The sequence below is a fragment of the Ischnura elegans genome, chromosome 4, assembly GCF_921293095.1.
Source record: "Ischnura elegans chromosome 4, ioIscEleg1.1, whole genome shotgun sequence".
Lineage (NCBI taxonomy): Eukaryota > Metazoa > Arthropoda > Insecta > Odonata > Coenagrionidae > Ischnura > Ischnura elegans.
In genome coordinates, this window is record NC_060249.1 from 123,290,999 (window position 1) to 123,309,613 (window position 18,615).

At 38.1% G+C, this 18,615-nt stretch overlaps 1 protein-coding gene across 1 annotated transcript in view; it reads right to left on the bottom strand.

The window, feature by feature from the left end:
• LOC124158001 (golgin-84) overlaps positions 1–18,615 on the bottom strand; it is a 32,470-nt gene that overhangs the window by 13,258 nt on the left and 597 nt on the right. Inside the window, exons 2-7 of the mRNA XM_046533141.1 lie at positions 18,371–18,575; positions 17,766–17,891; positions 9,894–10,053; positions 8,190–8,337; positions 6,413–6,532; positions 2,731–2,919 (exon numbers count right to left, since the gene is read on the bottom strand). Coding sequence (XP_046389097.1) covers positions 2,731–2,919; positions 6,413–6,532; positions 8,190–8,337; positions 9,894–10,053; positions 17,766–17,891; positions 18,371–18,575 — 948 coding nt within the window. The remainder of the gene's footprint in view (positions 1–2,730; positions 2,920–6,412; positions 6,533–8,189; positions 8,338–9,893; positions 10,054–17,765; positions 17,892–18,370; positions 18,576–18,615) is intronic.

An 18,615-nucleotide genomic window follows, 5' to 3' on the forward strand; every position in this document is an offset into this window, starting at 1 on the left:
TGTTCTGTTATTCTTGGGCAAGTTTTCCTATTGCTATTGTGCCTATATTATTACTAGGGATATTAATAATGCGGCATCGGGATGATGAAGTACAAGCGTTTCACTTCGTGTGTTTTGGTAATCAGAAAAATGGATGATAAAGTTGCCACTCGTTCGAATAGTACACACGAAATTCATCTACGTCTACATAATACCCCGCAAGCCGCCTAAAAGGCGTGTGGCATGGGGTGTTAGGACACCAGCCTTTTTTTAGGACACCAAAAATTGATGCCACGACCCTCATGGAATTTGTTAAGACAAATTATTGCTATACGTCCGCGGCAAATCGAGTTGTAAAAGAAACTTGTAATACTGGAGGATAACGATCGTAAGCTGTGCTGTTGACATAAGAGTAAGCTGTGCTGTTGCATTTGGCAACGCCGGATTAACGGAGAAGGTAGTCCTATCCGTCCTACGGTACGAATTCACAGCAAAACAGTCTGCACACAATCCACATGTGAGATCGCGAATCGGTTCCGCTGCCAACACACACACAAGCTACAACCTATTTCAATAATATAGGTAAATCCATAAACAATATACTAGCATATACCATAATAATATAGTGGGAAATAGGCAAATACTCTTATCAAAAACTGGATGTCACTATCACATTCTTATATTCATCAAGTACAACTTACAATAACAGAACTCCTTATGATGAATACAACTATTTATTCACTGATTTAAACCCTTAAATTATACCACACAAGTGACACAGGTGACATTTCTCACTACTATTCGTTGAAATAATGGAATAACAAACTTCAGACACAGTTTTTATTTCAATAGCGTGTTCGTGAAATGTCATATCTACGGTGAACAACGGAGATTAGCACGCCACTGACAATTTTTACACTACTGTTAGACATTTATCGATAGCGTAGTAGCACTTTATACAATTCAATCACGATGGAACACTGATAACTCATGGCCGATATTTTTCAACCTTGTCAAACTTTGTGCATTACAACCACTGGCACTGTGATTATTAGCAGTAGCTTAACGGGAGATGTCACGTTGAAAATAACACTATTTTGGCACAAAAATGTTCCTAGATGTCTCCAATCAGCGAGCAAAAGTTGCATTGACTGGAATTCACCCCATAACACAAGCACAGACAGTCCTAAACGACGAATTCTCCGGTACCTACGAATAAACGGATGAAGTTATTGTATATAAAAGTTAAGCGGACATTAGTGAACATCAAAATCGTTCTAATTACATACTTAAATGAATGATATGCCGTCGATAACATCAACTTACAATTAACGTATCCCCCTTCCAATGGCCGTGGCTCAGACTCCTACAACGATGTTATTTAGGTATTATCAAATTTTTGGTTTAACTGCTCCAGTTTTATATTTTATGCCCTTACTCAGATATTAATATTACAAATAATGCAAAATACGAGGGCTTCCAAGCCTCTATCGTCGGATATTTATCTTTAAATATAAAATAATCAACACGTCTAACAAACGAAGCTCTCACAACTGCTGGCAACTATTACAAACAATCACAACAATAGCTTCGCGTGATGTTTAGGCACCTTTGACGTCATCGAGGCTTCGTCGGCAGTGGCTTGGGGGGTGAGGGAGTTTTTCCCGCGCTTTAAAATTCGTTATATTTATCATTAAATATCTCGCGAAGGAAAACTCAGATTTACATGCGGTTTTCTTTGTTGTATTCAGAAAATAATTTTCTGTCCGCCTATGAAATAAAAAAAATTCATGCAAGTTCCCCATTATATGACCATGGTCCCTTACTGCTAAGAGGGGTAATATAATACGAGGGGTCTGGGTACCTGCTCCCGGATTTCGAGGGTAAAGCCTAAGCCCCACTGTGTTGGGTCCCGAATCAAAGACATCGCACACCCGCGACTGTTGTAAAAGGGGGAGAGCTAGGAAACATATATTAGGCATTCGTTCACCTGCATTGAAAAATCCCTGACAAAAATTTGCTGCTTTCGTCTACCGGGACAAGAAACGTCCAGACGCATATTTTCGTCTTTAGTAAAGAAAAGGTTATAATATGCCCTGAAAAAAATGCAATTTCAGAAGCTCAAAAACAGGAGGCCAAGTCAAACATTTGCAGTGATGTCAGCTGAAGTTATAAAAACTTAGAAGCCTCTGTTGTGGCAGAAATTCATGAAAAATGGCAAAGCTATGGGCATATGCCCTTGGATTCCATTAGCACCCTCATAAATATGACTACTTAGATAGCTTGGCTATTTAGTATCTAATCTTATAATATTTTTTGAAAACCTAGGATATATCTCTAGAAATACAATGGTTCCATGTATACCTCTTCAGGAATGTGTGATTTAATATCTCAAATTAACTAATTGTGATATCAATACGTGGTTTACTCCTTTTCTCCTACTTGAAGCAAGATCTAAATGAAATATTGACATTTCCAGTATTTAAAAAGAAAAAAAAAGATATTATTATCTAGCAACAAAAAATTTAACACAATTTCATCATAATGAAAACAACAGTAAGAGATCAAAATAATTTGCCTCTAGACAAATGTGGATGGAGTTAGTACTTTGACTAACCAATGCAGTGAATTTGCTCGTAGAGTTGGAAAGTGAGGTTGTACAGATGGTAGGAAGACATTTGTATCGTTAAATACACTGGCACTGCCAAGAGCACCACAAAAACGGTGAAAGACTTCCAGAGTGAAACTTACATCTGCCGTTCCTCTTCATGTTCCCTCTCAAAGGTTTCACTTTCCGAAGCGGCATGCTCCGTCACCGAACCCCTTGCTCTCAACTCCGCAATTTCACGGTCACGGCCAGCCAGCACCGCTTGAGCCCTTGCTCGGTAGCGCTCCTGCTCCGCTCGCTCAGCCTGCAACTCCTCAACAACAGCTTCATATCTGTAGAACAATAAAAACAGGACGGATGCAGCAGCTTCTTGAAATGAAAACAGCGTGTCTACAAGGTTTTGAAAAAAACCAAGACTTTGTTCTTCCACTCCCGGTTTTCATGCCATTATATTTTATTTTTAACTACATTCTTAAGCAAAACTTTCCCCCTGAACTTGATCCCACGGTTATACATGCTGTGTTGTACAACACTGTAGCTGCAAAATGGTATTTGAAAGAATTTAAATAATACTGATTGTCTTCAGAGGCAGATAAAATGGTATCATTGCAAATAAAAAATTTGAAAGAGTTGTACCAAATCTGTGAGATAATCTTCTTATTGCAATGAAAATACTTTTGCATTAAGTTGAGTCTGAATGATTCCAGATGGGAATTCTGGAGGACAGTCAAGTACATGCATTCTAAATATTCTATACATTCAACAATTGGCAACATGATCATAATTGCCACGGAAAAATACATTAATGATATTAAAAGCCACTCTTCATCACCAATTCCATGCTAAAGAAAGATGACTTACATATGAAAACTTGAAATTCAGATGTAGAGACAAATGACTTTCACAGGTACAAATAGCATAAGTACTTATATTGCTTATTAAACAATTAAATTCTCCAATTTCTTCTTTTTGTATTTCACTTTTTACCCCATATTTAAACTGAACATTCAATCTTCTCTGCTGGGTAGGGAAATTCTCCATAAATATAAACTGAATAAGGTTTACATTAACCTTGATATAAAACTATTTCTCATAAAAAGTGACCGCTTAAGTTTAAAGTCCTGTAGCACTAAACACCCTTTCTCATTGTGCTTATAAAGGAATACCAATGTAATACTCAATAAAGATATTTCTAAAATTGCTTGAGAGTATATCACCGGTGAATATTTCTTTCTGTTTGTATTGTCATCTGAGGGTACAAATAGAAAATAGGGCGGTGTAAATCGATTGACTATTGGGGGTTCGTTGGAGACGCATCAAGGGAACGGGATGATGAATTAAGGAGTCAGTAGTACATTCTACGACATGCTTTATTACGCTCCACAAACCGACTGTCGCCTCCTCCACGCACCTCCCGATCGTCCAACCGCCATTACCTCGTGCATGCGGACACATCACCCCCACAGTTGAGCGGTCGCTTTTACTGTGGGATTGCGCGTTAACAACAGCGAGCGACGATCGGAAGTCGGCGAGAGGTGGGGAAAATGCAGAGCAGTCATTAGAGTGGGCAATCCACTCAACTCTACTTTTGCTTGAATGAATTTGTCTTGGCCTACACATTACACCCATGTCTCGTATAGCGCAATTTCGATATAGCGCAAATTCGTTCCTCGGGGAAACATTGCAACGCAGTGTAGCCTAATCAAAAATTTTAAACGCTCTCGTGATAAAACGTGAACTGGCGCTAAGTACACACGAAATTTCTATCATTTTACGCATATTAATATTATTGCTTGCCTCAAATTTTCTTTTCTGTTTATATATTAATCGAAATCCATTGCTGTGCAATGGCCAAAAGTATTACTCGTCATTGGGTCCAGATAGCCGGCCTACCGAAGTAATTTATCTCGTCTCCTTAACAGAATGAATTAATTTAGATCATTAATTAAGCGTGGGGCTAGTGGAAATGAGTTATTTTTTAAGCAATACTGGTTGAGACGTAATTTTTGCCGTCATAGGTTATCGGGCGATTGACTTCCAGGTAGAGGGTCTACGCTAAAGCCTTCAATGCCATCGGTATTCACGGGGGAGATATGGAGTGGTGGCCGAGTTGCGCATGAATAGCATCAACATATAAGAGGGTCCGTTATAGAGTCTAAAACACAATAGCTTCGTTCCCTCCCCGCAGTCTTAGGCCCTCTGCGTCTCAAGAATACAGTTCAGCAGTAGAAGGTGATTTCGATAGAGCCATGCAGAGTAAAAACCAAGAGAAAATGGCAAAATATAGGAATGCGGGTAGAAAAATCAAGAATTTATCAAGAAAAACCATAAACCTAGAAGACAAATTGATATAGGTCAATGGCTTTGAAAATGGAGAGCGTCAAAGCGATATTGCGGGGAAGTTTAAACGCACGATGCCTTATTCTGAATAAAGACGAAGTTAAAACATCTGTGACCTCAGCCGCACCAACTTCAACCAAGCGGTCTACACATACGGAAAGTTCATAGTGAATCAGTACAAAAAGACGAGAGTGGTAATCGCTCCGAGACATTTAGTGAAAGCTCCGGTTGGTTCCAGAATTTAAAAGGCAAGCAGGTATTTTCAGTGCGGCGATATCAGGTGAATCTGCAAGTGTTGATAGCACAGTCACCGCAACATTTTCTGATGAACTCCAAGCTGTGATTGAAAGTGGCTCCTTTCCCCCTCAACTAGTTTTTAGTGTTGACGAGACGATATTCTTTTGGAAAAGAATGCATTCTCGTTCATTCATTTTCAGGGAAGGAAAACCTGGGTCAGATTTCAAGGCATTTGAAGACTGTTTCACATAGCTGCTAATGACTCGGATAACTTCAAATTAAGATGATTTATCATTCATAAACTCCGCTAGCTATGAAATGGCATTCAAAGTAGCATTTGCCTGTCATTTCGATGAGCGACAAAAGGGCCTGGGTGACGCAATAGTTGTTTTTAGACTGGTTTGAAAAATCGTCAACTGCCTGCAATGCATTACGAACCCCTGAGATAGCAGATGTTAGCCCACCCGCACGACAGGAGGGGATTTCAAAAGCACGTAAGAATTTTTTTTAACGTGAATAAAAGTCTTAAAATGCGTGCATACTATCTTTAAAGATGCTTTAAACTATAAAAATTTATATAAATAATGTTTTCTAAGGCTATTTATGGGAATATATATGTTTTAGAGGAAATTCAATACCCAAGACCTATGCTACCAGGAACGCATCCCCATCTTCCCAATGTTTAAACGCTCTCGTATAAGGCAAATTCGTATAGCGCAAAGACCCCAAGGAATGCATCCCTTGCTCTATACGAGACATGGGTGTACATTCTTGAACAATTACCCTGCTATATTGCATTCTTAGATACCATTTCATTTTCCTCTTCATTAGTGATAATTTTGAACGGGTTGGAATTCAAATAAATGCAATGAATAAAACTATGTTGAATTTTAACAAAATAGTTAAATGCTAAATTTTAAAAAAGTAAAAATAAAATTAAACAGTAAACTACGTCATTAAAGATCGAGTTTAATCTTTAATTTCTTTTCATCTTTAATCCCAAATATGCTTCTCTGTAGCATACAAAGAGAATTCCTCTTCCTATTGTTTTAAAATCTCATTGTCTTCATAAAAAAGGCGTGCTTCCAATCATCTTCAGTTCCCAGTAACATTTTAGCCAACTTTTGGTTTTCACTTCAAATCATATAAGGAAGACTACAAGTGTTCATGAAGTATATTAGATCATATGACGGTTAAAACTTTGACAATAACTCAGCCACATCAATTCATAAATTCATGTAGCCATACCTTCTTTGCAATGAGCTCGTCTTGTTGTTAGCAGCCACAAGTTCTCCTTCCATCTTTGATTTGAGACCTTCCAAGGCACGAGTTTTGTCATCCATGGAATATGAAAACTCCTTCTTCAATCTGTAACAAACAATGGCACAAATGAAAAAGTCACGCACAATATCAAAGCTAAGATAGAAACATGTGCTCTGTTTCACATCCATACCATAACCTAGCAGGAGAGATGCAAAAACTAAAAACAGCTACAACCTTGGGACCACTGAACTTGAGATCATAAAATGGAAAAACATTTTCAGAAAATTTTCCTTAAGGATTACATTATGATCAAGTATGATCGTAAAGTTAGCATTCATACCTCAGTGACAGACAACATCAACTCAACTTTATTAAGAGGCTAGAAATTACTTCCCAATGATTGATAATATTTTAAATAATGCATATACAGCAGACTTCCTATTATCTGGCTGTGGTATATCCGTGTTGCGGCTTACCCGTACATGAGTTATACTCTTCTTCGATGTTTTCCACGATCTTTACAAAAAAAATTAATCGGATACAAAAGCACCAGGATGTTTGCATTTTAATGCAAGGCTAAACTGACCTCATAACTTCCATTACAATCCTCTTTGTAAAAGGGAATTATTTTATTTACTTTCTGACAGGGAATGTTTCAAATTAACTTTTATATCTGCTCTAGCATGCAGACAATGATCAGGGGCGGGAAAAAACTCTTGATTGATTTTAGAAGATTCTTTAATGGTTAACCAATCGCAAATTGAAAGAAATATTGTCAAACATCTACAATTGTGTATGTATTTCATATCGCAAATGCACAATTATGGCCGCGGCCTCGCATTCCGTTGAATATGCCCCAAAGAATTGGGAGTTTCGTCGCACTCGGACATATTTACGCCGTGACTACTCAAGGTCAAACTGGAGAGGAAGGGAATAGTAGAATGGAAGCCACCAAGGGAAGTGGAAGTAGAGAAAGTATGAGTCATAGCCAGGCACTTGCCTGCGTTGACAAAAGTCCTAGTTTCCTATAACCGCTGCTGCACGATGGGGTGATCATCCATTACCTTCATAGACGCTCATTCGAATTAAAGTTATACGAACATCACGCTGTGCGATTGCGTTCAGGGATCAAGGAACTGCGTGATGCAGCAGTTGCATGTCGGGCAACTTGGGCAAGGCATAACTATGCGGAATGGTGCCTGACAGAGCAGTTTCCAACGTGACGCGGCGGTTTTTAAGCATTCGTGCAACCCAATTTTCTGAATGCTTGATCTCGCAGACACAGGTGTGCGGTTTTCGGAAACCAGGTATTACATGGAGCAGTAGGAATACTAGTACATCACGAGCATGCTAATAAGATCGCAGTCGGGAAAATATAGCAGTAAATGATTCCAGAAAGAATCCAGAATTCCAAACCTAAAATAACAGACAATACGCGTAAATAATTATTAATTGTTTGATTAACATGAATTATGAAAACTACATGAAATTAAAGTGAAATTTTGGATTATTCGTGTTTTCCAATTATTCGTGCCACCTCTGCCCATCATTGGCCATTAGGATAATAGGGAGTATGCCGTACACATCACGTGATTATGCCCAAAAACAATCCCTGGGAACCACATTCTTAAGTTCAAAACATGTCAAGGCCAGTCGAGGATTTCGTTTTAAAAAGAGTTTATCGACTCAAAAATATTAAAGTCAAGACTGACGTATCAAAGAGGAGAGCAGAGGTTCCTTCCAGCAAAACTATTTTAGTTACCTGTCCAATTCACTCTCTGCCTGAAAGCGTGCAGCAATCGCAGCCTCAGCAATCTTCTTGCTGTCCTCAATTGCCCGGGAGTACATGTCCTGCATCTCAGATGTGTGCACTTCCATACTAGTCAGCCTCTTTCGGAGCCGCTCAATTTCTGTGAAAAGGTAAGGTCAGATGCTGATAACTATAGAAGGACAACACCACAATCAAATTAGGTGGGAATGAACTTGAAAAATTCAACTACCATACATGTCTGAATATAGTCCCCCCTTTTTTTCCAAAAATGCCTGTGGTAAAAGTTAAGGGGGGGACTATATTCAAACACATTTTTTAAATTTTTTCCCGAAACTCAAGCCCCAAAATTAGGGGGGGGGGGGGAATACATTCAGAGGGGGACCATACTAGGAGGAATGCAGTATTTCAATTAAATACAGTAAAAATTCATTATCAATATAAATGGTCAATTTCAAATTCTGAAAAGGTTAGCAGTTGATTAATAAAAAGTAAATGTACGTTGGAGAAGTATAATGCATCACATATTAGCCAATTATCATTGCCTAATTACATTTTCACACATTTTTCACTAAGAATTTTCAAAGATGTTTATGAGAAGCCAATAATATGGAGACTTTCATTGAGCTCATGGCATAATTTAGTAATTATTTTAACAACACATTTGATTTACATTTGCCCCTTGTGTACATAACAGCATACAAACGGCATAATATCATTTTTTTTCTGTAGGCTCAAAGTGAGAAATCTTGCCCCCACTGGAAACACTTATAAAAAACACACGTCTAAGTTGGAATTCGATTGAGCGGAGTCCACAATAGCCAAAACAATCAACAGAAATGAAGTAAAAAAAACATTAGCAGTACACTAAACACCTAAAAGGTGCAAATTCTACCGGTATGGAGCCCAAACCCAACTCAAAGAAACAATTTTTCCCTTCAATGTGCCTTTTACCAAAACAATTACCTATATGTACTGTACACCAACTGCCACCTAGCTAGGTCCTCCATCTTGCGTGTCCTAAAGGGCACATAAGAGAAATACCATTCTCTACCTCTAAATCAGAAGTACACACCAGACGTTACACATTTTCATCCTCTTCTCGTTGTGCTTTCTGCTACTTTGAAAAGTTATCAGGGGAGATGGAAGCAATAAAAACGTGGCACTACCAAAGAACGAAGAAGATAAAATGGTTTGACCAAGTAATGAGAAAGAGCCAATAAGAGGGGGAGAAAAGAGAAGTCTTCTAAAAACCTTAAGGAGAAGACGGAAAAACTTTGGCTACATTAAGAGGCATTATTCCCGATGAAATCAATCGTAGGAGGACAGCCACACAGGTAGAAGAGCTAGAGACGTCCCCAAATAAGTTACATACGACAGGTTATTAAGGATGTACATACAAGAGAAGAAATACGTCACTATGAAAAGGCTAGTGGATAAGAGATCAAAGTGGAGAGCTGAATCAAACCAGTATTTGGATAGTTGACTTGATCATAATGAATAGGGGAGAGGGGGAAGAGCTTAAGATTCAACATTCATTTGTTCCATGTACGTCCCATCACCACCGGATGTCTCCAGCAAAGGAAAATGGCAGTTTCAGGACCCCTTCGAAGTGGGCAGTTGGCCTCAGCACCCTCTCAATTGGACCGCATATTTAAATAACTTTATTTGAGAGAACAATATACATTTTCCACTTACCTTGCTGAGACTCATTCAGCTTCATCCGAGCAGAGAAAGCTTCCTCATCCTGGTCCAGCTGCTCACTACTCTTAGTGTCACCAGATGGCATCATGCCGAAGTCCTCAAATGCATCACTCCCAATGGGAACAGCAATTGACATGACATCTTTTGATTGCACCTGCGAAGAACATGGTCACCCATATGAAATTGGAAATAAGACAATAGACAAACTCACTACCCACCATTAGTGTATTCATAATTTATACAAATTATTTGGTTTTGAAATACCAGATCAGACGAATGTCAAATGCCAATTTTAACCCCATTTGAAAAAGGCCAGATTGGCACCCATGTGATGCCACTCCACATGACGTCACAAGGACCTAGATGCTACACATGAAGTCAGGAGTTTTACATCATCTGAGATTACCAACGCATGCATGTGGCACAGAGCTCAGGGAAACATCTCTTAATAGTCACCTATTAAAATGCCAAAGGTCAGAAAGTTTCCTTTGGGTATTAATAATACTTATTTAAGCCATGCGCTACCTCCTAGCAGCCTACATCGTAGCGGCTCTCATAGCATCACACCAAGGTGGCCTCGCACGGTGGCAGCCAGAACAAGAATGATGTCGTACTTCGCCGTCACTTTTCCTAGCATTCATACTTAGCCGTCATGTTTTAGTGCACTTAAAAATTTTCACTTTTCACTTAATCATAAAAAATATATATCGTCATTTAAAATCTAAATGCGTGAAATTGTACTCCAGGAGTAATGCGATAAATTTGGTAGCAAGAAAATAGTAACCTTTCACTCCAGTACTAATGTGATAAATTTAGTAGCAAGAAAATAGTAACCTTTGAATGCACACATGGAATTACAAGTGGTTTTCAATAATCTTTAGATGTAGGCAATAAAAAAATACTAGGAAACCACCCTATTGAACTTGATATGTATCTTCCAACATGAGTTTTAACTTGTTTCACCCTTTCTGACTCCCTCATTGAACATGCTAAATTCCATAAAATTCCTAGGCTAATAAACTCAATGTGGGAGGAGTAAAACGAAGGGAGAAATTGGGGAGAATGGAAAGTGGATTTGAAAGGAGGATTAAGAGATCCAGGAGGACTAATCAGAGTACTTGGAAGGCTGATGGGAATAACGATTCTCTTGGGCACAGTCCGTTGACTAAGGGAAGTATGTGGGGAAGTACTAAGTAAGACTAGGGGAAGTAACATGTGCCCTGGTCTTGCTTGTTTTTGGGGAATCTTAATTACACAAGAATCTTCATAACACTTATTTTCATTAATAATAACATCAGAAATTTGCAGGAAATACAATAAAATTTATAACATCAATTTGGTATATTTATATAAGTTACATAAATAATAAATGCGATAAATTTGGTAGCAAGAAAATAGTAACCTTTGATTCCACACCAGGGGGGTGTTTCAGAGTCTCGTAGGATTGGCGGCGTCGGAAACGGATTCATTCCGAGTCGATCGGGAACCTATCCTACGCTCGTCTTCCGTGCGTTTCACACATACTATCGGAAAGCGTTCCGCTTTTGGTATGACGTCAACAGTCATCCTCCTCCGGGAAACGAGAAAACGTCACAATTTTCAAGTGACAAGTGAGCAGCGAAAATAACCTCCCGCAAGATTTGATACTTCACAAGGGAGGCGAAAGGTATATACGGGCATAAATACGTGCTAATTGATACATTGTCACATAATTGACGCTGTTGCCGGGTAAAATAATTTTAGAATTGTTCGTATGTAATTTTTTTTAACGTAATACCCTGTCGTTTTGAGCAAATTACGGGAATGAAGGAAAATTTGGAACGAGTTTGTTCTGTCATTCTCGTGAGAGCATAGTTGATTGTTTTTAAGAACTAAACTACAGGCAGTCACGAAATCCATTATTTTTTCCAACAACATATGGTTTACTTACTCAATTGTTTAACCAAATTGTCATAATTTCATTCAGTATCTCAAATAAATATGAATATTGATCATCATAAATGATGTTATGGCCTTCATGATATGCCGTAAACGTCTTACAAATTTTCCGTGAAAGTGGAGCTACGCTGGAAGAAAATACAGTGATTACATTAGGTTGAATAGTGTCCATTAATAGTAATGGCTCGAGTTATGTACGCTAAAATGACGCAAAATAATTTTGTTAGTTTGTTATCTGTTTTGCACATCCTCGGTTATTTCTATAACACTATCTTATTTGGTACGAAAATGACAAATTGTTGCTATTGATGCACCTTGAAATACACCTTCAAAATTATATTTCAGTGAGCGATAATTCCACAAAGAAAAAAATATTCGCTGCAAAAGGGAATCGAACCCATAATCTTTACCTCGCTGCATACTGCCTTAACCCGCTGCGCCACCGTCAATTGTTGATAGAGGGCCGAAATTTGTAATCTATAAAGAAAAGGATGGCATGAGGGAGCTTCGGTATAGCTGTTATCGTGGCTATTCCCGTTATGCTTGAACTAATATTTCGTATTAAAATGAATATTTAGAATGTACATGGAATGTACTGATACCATGTACCATGGAATCAACTGAATTAGGTACATAACCACGTCTAATTTCGATGTGACTACGATGCCAAGTCATACACACAATCATTTCAAACGATACAAATTGTTATACTTCCTAACCCACGGACACGTATTCAATGCATTATGCTACCTGCATATTTGTAAGTCATTACGCCATGCATTCCAACTTGTTTCACGTTCTTTTGGCCCAATTACTCGTCCAAATAACAACGCAAACGAACTTGTACCGTCAGTGATACAGTCTGCCTATTTATCGCCTAATTTACACGAGAATTAAAGTCACTTGCACTTATATTACTCTATCATAATATCCACATATATCAGCACTCATGAAATAAAGTGGTATGATTTTATTATAGCCAAATACTTAATAAAAAACAGCAATATAACATATCTCCACTCGCCACGGGAATGAGTTTCCGGCACCTCTAGCCCACTCGACTTCTATCCGATAGGAAAGCCGGCCTTGAGTCGATAGGAAGCCAGTCTGAAAAGCACGGATTGCCTGGCCGATAGTAAGTGACTAGAATAGAATCCGCGTCAAGTCTCCCGATCCGCTCGGAAAGGGAGACTCTGAAACACCCCCCTGGAATTACAAGTGGTTTTCAAAACATTCTAATTCTTTTAGCCAGATATTCAAATTCTTAGAGAACAGCCTTAGGGGCCTATTACGTAACTTTGACTCGGAGCTAGAGCTATCTGTAACTCCGCCCGGATTTGTTTTGATTTGTAGCTCCAACCCTATTACGTAACGGCAGGAGTTACGAGAAGTCTCCGAAAGAATGCGGAGCTACAGTGGCTATGGAAAATTCGGAAAGCAAATCTCCAGAAATGAGTCAACCAATAGGAGCTTAGGTATTCGATAGTAAATGTTTCTGAGCAGACGGGTTTAACGTGAATTTCGGAATGGAGTCCCAAACTTGTATTTCGTAAGTTAACGTGAAATAATTAATATAAACTACATCGTTGAAATGTTTATACTTTAAAGCTTATTCATATACAGTTAAATGTCATCCATTGTATACAGTCATTCATTTATCGTCGAATGCAAACCTATTCTCTGCCCATGTTTATATTATGGCAATGAATACAATTTTATATACCCGCAAAGGTCGGAGAAAATGAGCAGGAAGCAGTGCGTGGTGCTCACTAATTTTATGAGTGACCACAGAAGCTTTGCCCTTGGCGTATACCAAGGAATAAACGGGGAGGCAACAATTAATAAAATGTGGGGTGATAAACCTTAATATTTCATTGACAATCAACAATAATGTGCTAGTGAGATCGACAGATGCCTACACAGAACGAAGATATAATTGCACACACACCGACACATTTTTTTAATACCAATAATGAAAATGAAAATGCCTTATGATAACTCCAGCCCGATTTCCTTCGCTTCTCTACTGTCATTTGTTGATGTCTGCCGTCGGAATCTGAAGGATTTGGCAATGGATTAACCAATAAACATATATTGGGGAAGGATAATGAGGGTGTTTGCGGAGTATGTAAGAAGAAGGAGGCATCTGACATTAGAAAGGAGACGAGTAAGGGGTTCCCACAATCCGATTGAATTAGATGAAGACCATTTTCGAATGTTTTTCAGAGTGTCGAAAAACATTTTTCAATATCTCTGCCGGTCTCTGGGACCCACACTACACGCAGTAAGGAAGGAAACACAGAATATCTCAGATGCAGAATAAGAAGATTCAACATTACACACGCCCATAGTGGTATAATGAAAATTCTTTAATAATATTTATCTGTTTTTCCACGCTTAGTCCAGATATTCTGCGTTTCCTTAGAGTGGGTCCCAGAGACCGGCAGAGATATTGAAAAATGTCTTTCGACACTCTGAAAAACATTCGAAAATGGTCTTCATATAATTCGATCGGATAGTGGGAACCCCTTATTCGTCTCATTTCTAATGTCAGATGCCTCCTTCTTCTTACATACTCCGCAAACACCCTCATCATCCTCCCCCAAATATGTTTATTGGTCCATCCATTGCCAAATCCTTCAGATTCCGACCTTCCGACGGCAGAAATCAACAAATGACAGTTGAGAAGCGAAGGAAATCGGGCTGGAGTTATCATAAGGACGGGTCAGAAGCCTGCGTTATTCCAGCCCCGAGATAGCTCCAGTTCGCAACTCCTATCGGAGTTATTTTGACTACTGTAATCGCAAATTAAGCTATGGCAGCCATCATAACTCTTATAGCTCCATAGCTCCGGAGTTATGACTTACGTAATAAGCCCCTAAAGCCATTAGCGTTCTGTACATCTTTCAGTAACTTTTTGAACACTTTTGATCCCATGTGTAACTTCATTTGAATATTGTTAAGTTCAGCCTAGGCTTTGTAAAATAATTTCTTTGTAAACTGTAGGGTGGCCTATCATCACTGACTGTAATGACTTTTCTACACTTAATATTAAATAACTTGATTATTTAATGAAAATACAAGAGTCAAAAAGGGAGTATTTCATGCTTTTGGAATAACAGGAAGGAGGGGACACATTTTTTCTACTGATCATGGTTCTAACTATTTTGCTTAGAGTACATTGCCATAACTTATTCTAGATTAAACCAGTGCATTATATATCGTATGAAAGAATTTTATGGTATATTTATTTTAAATACAGAAGATCTTTGACAAACTATAATTAACATTTTTATGCGTAAATGCCACTTTACCCAGCTAACAATAAATATTCTTAGGTGCTTACATTCAGCAATCCGTATAATACCTAACAGTTTTTGGAAGATATCATTGAGCTATTTGGTGAATGATAAAAGAGTATACACCCATGTCTCGCATAGCGCAAGGGATGCGTTCCTTGGGGTCTTTGCGCTATACGAATTTGCGTTATACGAGAGCGTTTTAACATAGGGAAGATAGGGATGCGTTCCTGGTAGCATAGGTCTTTGATATTGAATTTCCTCTAAAACCTCTATATTCCCATAAAAAGCCTTAGAAAACATTATTTCTATAAATATTTATAGTTTAAAACATATTTAAAGATAGTATTCACGCATTCAAAGACTTTTATTCACGTTAAAAAAATTCTTACGTGCTTTCGAAATTCCATCCTGTCGTGCGGGTGGGCTAACATCTGCTATCTCAGGGGATCGTAATGCGTTGCCGGCAGTTGACGATTTTTAAAACTAGTCTAAAAACAACTGTTGTGTCACCCAGGCCCTTTTGTAGCTCATCGAAATGACAGGAAAATGCTACTTTAAATGCCATTTCATAGCTAGCGGAGTTTATGAATGATAAATCATTTTAATTTGAAGTCCTCCGAGTCATTAGCAGCTACGTGAAACAGTCTTTAAATGCCTTGAAACCTGACCCAGGTTTTCCTTCCCTGAAAATGAATGAACGAGAATGCATTCTTTTCCAAAAGAATATCGTCTCGTCAACACTAGATCTAGTTGAGGGGGAAAGGAGCCACTTTCAATAACAGCTTGGAGTTCATCAGAAAATGTTGCGGTGACTGTGCTATCAACACTTGCAGATTCACCTGATATCGCCGCACTGAAAATACCTGCTTGCCTTTTAAATTCTGGAACCAACCGGAGCTTTCACTAAATGTCTCGGAGCGATTACCACTCTCGTCTTTTTGTACTGATTCACCATGAACTTTCCGTATGTGTAGACCGCTTGGTTGAAGTTGGTGCGGCTGAGGTCACTGATATTTTAGCTTCGTCTTTATTCAAAATAAGGCATCGTGAGTTTAAACTTCCACGCAATATCGCTTTGACGCTCTCCATTTTCAAAGCAATTGACCTCTCTCAAGTCCTCTTCTAGGTTTATGGTTTTTCTTGATAAATTCTTGATTTTTCTACACGCATTCCTATTTTTTGCCATATTCTCTTGGTTTTTACTCTGTATGGCTCTATCTAAATCACCTTCTTCTGCTGAACTGTATTCCTGAGACGCAGAAGGCCTATGACTGCGGGGAGGGAACGAAGCCATTGTGTTTGAGACTCTATAGCGGACCCTTTTATGTGTTGATGCTATTCATGCGCAACTCGGCCACTGCTCCATTTCTCCCCCGTGAATACCAATGACCTTGAAGGCTTTAGTGTAGACCCTCTACCTGGAAGTCAATTGCCCGGTAACCTACGACGGCAAAAATTTCGTCTCAAACCGTATTGCTGAAAAAAATTCATTTCCACTAGCCCCACGCTTAATTAACGATCTAAATTATTTATTATCATTCTGTTAAGGAGACGAGATAAATCTTCGGTAGGCCGGCTATCTGGACCCAATGACAAGTAATACTTTTGGCAATTGCACAGCAATGAATTTCGATTAATATATAAACAAAAAAGAAGATTTGAGGCAAGAAATAATATTAATATGCGTAAATTGATAGAAGTTACGTGTGTACTTAGCGCAAGTTCACGTTTTATCACGAGAGCGTTTAAAATTTTTGATTAGGCTACACTGCGTTGCAATGTTTCCCCGAGGAACGAATTTGCGCTATATCGAAATTGCGCTAATCGAAATTGCGCTATACGAGACATGGGTGTACTTATATCCCATTGTAATGAATAAAAATGGCTGAGATCATAGCACATATATTTTGTCTTATCACTCAGATTTAGTTGTTTATACGTGAACCAGTTATTAAAGCGTCACAAGCATTTTATATTTTACCTCTTTTCAAGTAACTCCATAGCTTTGGGAATTGCCAGCAGCAATTGCTGTTAGGTCCCAGCTAAATTTAAAATTACATAATGAACTAAAATAAATTAATAAAATTAGTGGACCGCAAAAAGATCCTTGTGATACACCAGCAGTATTGCATTTAAATTCACTGGATTAATCTTTTAAATTTAAAATTACATAAAGAACTAAAATAAATTAATAGAATTAGTGGACCGCAAAAAGATCCTTGTGATTCACCAGCAGTAATACATTTAATTTCACTGGATTAATCTATACCTCTCAAACATTAATAGCAGTTGCATATATAAGTTTTAAACCAGTCAAATGCTACACCAAGAATACCTGCTTTGAATAACTTTTCTTACAAACTTTGATGATTCGATTTCATGTTCAATTTAACTTCATCAAAAATCATCTATACCGCATCATTAAAAAAAGCATTCTATATGTCACCACTAGATGCTACTACCATTTCCAAATAATGAAATAAAATTGAGGATAAATTGAGAGGTAAACCAGTAAAGCTGACACCTAATCTACTTCATGATTTGCCAACACTTATTTACAATTTATTCTATGAATAATAATGATACATAATAGCAAATGAGTAAATAATTTGCAAATTGGACTTACAAGGCTCGAGTCCACGTTGACTTCTAAGGGTCCTTTGGAGTCCGATACAGTATTAATTGCTAAAGGGGGTGGTTGTGAAACTGATGCCGATGGAAATCCCTCATTTCTACTGCTTCCCATGGGTTCCTTAAGGATACAACAATACAACAAAGTTATAAAATAACTCACAGTGGCATTAACAAATTCAATTCAAAAATCCCATTGCTACTCCCATTAATTAAACGATAAAGAAGCCATCGCAGCATTGTTGAACTAAATGCCTATCTCCATAATCATTTCACCCGCTCTTATGACCATAATTCACAGAACCATTATCTCTCAAAATTAATATCAACAGTTCCATAGCCATTGGTAATTATTAATTACATTGTATAATAATTTGTCTTTCGCCCTCAAGTCCTTAAAAGAATATAATGTATTTTGACGCAAACTCAATCGCAATCGAACTATAAGTGTGAATGAATTCATTGAAGAATGCAAATAGTCATTCATTATTTTTGTGTTTATAGATTCACTTGCTTCTGCAAATCGTAGGACAAATAAAATGAAATAAAAATGTTCCATTCTCCACCTTACGTTAACGTAGATATGTTTAAGCGTCTTACCTTTTTCTTCCTTGGTTTACTCTCCAATTTAGGTGAATTCAAAAACCTCATCAGTTCATCGTCATCGGTCGAGCTTTTAAGTTTACCACTGCTTTCAGTACTAATTCCAGAGCCGCCAGATGAAGGGAGGACAGGGTACGATTTCACTGCTGGTAGTGATTTTCTCACGTTGTGATGTGGAGCAGAATTACTCGTCACTGGCGCCCTATAAATTAAATCAGAGTATCACTCACTACATAGACACT